At 38.2% G+C, this 2,748-nt stretch overlaps 1 protein-coding gene across 1 annotated transcript in view; it reads right to left on the bottom strand.

Moving 5' to 3' along the window:
- SARC_05168 (hypothetical protein) overlaps nt 1-2,261 on the bottom strand; it is a 3,916-nt gene extending 1,655 nt beyond the window's left edge. The window contains exons 1-3 of the mRNA XM_014300982.1: nt 1,897-2,261; nt 1,570-1,666; nt 1,007-1,299 (exon numbers count right to left, since the gene is read on the bottom strand). Coding sequence (XP_014156457.1) covers nt 1,007-1,299; nt 1,570-1,666; nt 1,897-2,115 — 609 coding nt within the window. The 5' untranslated portion in view covers nt 2,116-2,261. The remainder of the gene's footprint in view (nt 1-1,006; nt 1,300-1,569; nt 1,667-1,896) is intronic.
- Between the last annotated feature and the right edge of the window lie 487 nt (nt 2,262-2,748).

Here is a 2,748-nt window from a genome sequence, read left to right as displayed (position 1 = left end):
TGTGTGTGTGGGTGGGTGTGTGTATGTGTGTGTATATGTATATATATGTAAAATATAATATATATATATATATATATAAATGTAAAATAATATATATATATATATATATATATATGTGCGTGTGTGGTGTGTGTGAGTGTGTAATATATAATATATATCTGTAAAATACATATTTGTATAATATATATCTGTATAGTACATAATAAATATCTGGATAATATATATATGTGTGACTATATATATATATATATATATCTGGATAATATATATATATATATATATATCTGGATAACATATATATATATAGATATATATCTGGATAATATATATATATATATATATATAAATGTATCTGTATAATATATATATATTTATACAGATATATTCTGAATATATGCCTACATTCGTGTGGATGTATATGAGCGCGCCAGAATACGCTACGACTTGTCTACAATGCCTACATAGTGCACCATCGCGGTATTGTCAGCGCCAGATACTACGTTCGAGAATGGAACGGTATAGTTTGTTTCCAAGTTGAGTATTGGATGAACGCGGTTGAATTTAATTCAGTTCCAGTTTAAACCTGTAATCACACATAGATTAAATGTACATCCCAACCTGACAGCAATATGCTATATAATCGAAATAGTGTGCTTGAGACAGGGGGCCCACAAAGGAGGCTTGATATTAGAAAGGCGTTAATATGCCACAAAATATGAATCACAAATCACTATATCTCACGAATATACCCAGGCATCTGCCGTCTCGCTCCACTACTACATATACTGGTATTAGACACGGTAGACTGCGCCCATAATATCAGAACAAAACACGACTCCCGTGGGCAGTTCTCAGAAAATTCTGGTGTGAAATTAGAACACAAAATGTACATAACTTGCTATTGCAACCTAATATCTAATCCCAAGGACGTAGACGCAGTTAACTCGACTTAAAATCTTCCGCAATGTGGCCGACTAAACCAAAACATACATAACTATCAGCTTACCTGTTGAAAGAATACGACCTGTTCGCGTTCGAGACCGAAGAATTTGTTCTTTTCAAAGAAGTTGACAGTGGCGTCGTGGGTGGGTGCACTAGTCATGACGTACCACATGATTTGCGCGTTTGTACCTTCATGCTCATTTCCTAGTCTCTGTGCTTTGAGGATACGCTCTCCTTGAAGCTGGAACAAACTCTTTCCTGAGGGGAGCTCCACGTCGAACATTCCCTTGGGATTGGCTGACCCAAGGCGTGTACCCTGTCCTCCAGCCAGAAGCACAACTGCAACTTCACCTTGACCTGCGATCGATTTCGTGTCGACTCTATTGAGTAGGAGAATAAAGCAAACAACACACGTGTATATACTGGTATGACAAAAAAATTAGCTCAACTAATAGTGACCAGAATTGAGACATAGTTGCATCATGATTGGCCACCATAATAACTTTGTACCCTAAACCCGCGTTGGAAAGTGATGGCAACAGTAAAAATATTCACTGGAAGTTCGAGTACACAGTCACTTAAATGGTGCTTGCAGGCGATACTGTATCTGGTTGATGTGCACCATACCGATTGCAGTTAGACCACTCTTCAACCATTTTTGACGCTCATTCATGGCTTCTTTGATATCCGAGAAAGATCTACTGGTCATTTGCTTACTCAACGGCTACAACAAAGAATTAAGGAGCAAGTATTGGTTACGTATTGGAACGCATACTTTCAAGGCTTGCTCAACGGCTACAACAAAGAATTAAGGAGCAAGTATTGGTTACGTATTGGAACGCATACTTTCAAGAAAGACCAACGGAAGGTACATGTATCTTGTCGTAATTACACAAAATACACATGTATCTTATCTCAATTACACATGACTCACATATATCTTATCACAATCACCTTTAAAGACCTATCTGCTTTGGCAGGTACATCAGCTTCCTTACTAGCTCCCAAACTGGGTAGCACACGCTGGAAATATGTATTCACGCTGTCAAACTCAATTTTCTCTGCAGATTCAACTAATTCTCGTTGTTCATCCGCACTCAGGTCATCATAAAACTGAAAGATATGACCCTGTCCGGCCGCTTCGGCTCTGGCTTTTACTTCTGTGTAACTCATCACTACTTTGTGTAGACGTACGTATTCGTTTCGTCGATTATGATGAGCGGACGTAGTGTTTATAATGTTTATAAATAAATATGTGATATCTATGTGCTGTGTACATAAACAAAGATATATAGATGTTGTTTATAAATATATTTGTGTGTGATTCATCACTTTCAAAAAAAATTGATCACTGCCATTCCAGATTTCCAGTTTTATTTCTCCCAGAGGGGCCCAGGCCCCAGCAGACTGGCAGGCTTCGATTATGGCGTCAAAATCGAGGAAAGCTGACCAAAAATCTCTAAATTTCGGATGAAATCAATGACACGTTAAGAATAAAGTACATATGTACATATGTGGAATTGTGGACTAGGGAGATAAATCAAACTCGAGAGTAGTTCGAAATAAAAGTATTTTGGAATTATAAACACCAATTCTGGAGGAAATGTACTTTGAGACAGTCTTTTTTAGAGAAAAGCCAAACGAGAAAAGACTCAAAGAGGGCCCTCAATCTCCTACAGAGAGTAGTGGAGTGGGTCATGAATGGGGTCCCCAAAAAAAATGTTTCAAAACACCGCGGCAGACGCGTAGCACAGGGGCCACGCCCGCCACAGGCTAAATAGAGAGAGCAGCGTACATCGGAAGTTT

This window comes from Sphaeroforma arctica (genome assembly GCF_001186125.1).
Source record: "Sphaeroforma arctica JP610 unplaced genomic scaffold supercont1.320, whole genome shotgun sequence".
Taxonomy (NCBI): domain Eukaryota; class Ichthyosporea; order Ichthyophonida; genus Sphaeroforma; species Sphaeroforma arctica.
This window is presented reverse-complemented; position numbering and strand designations above follow the sequence as displayed.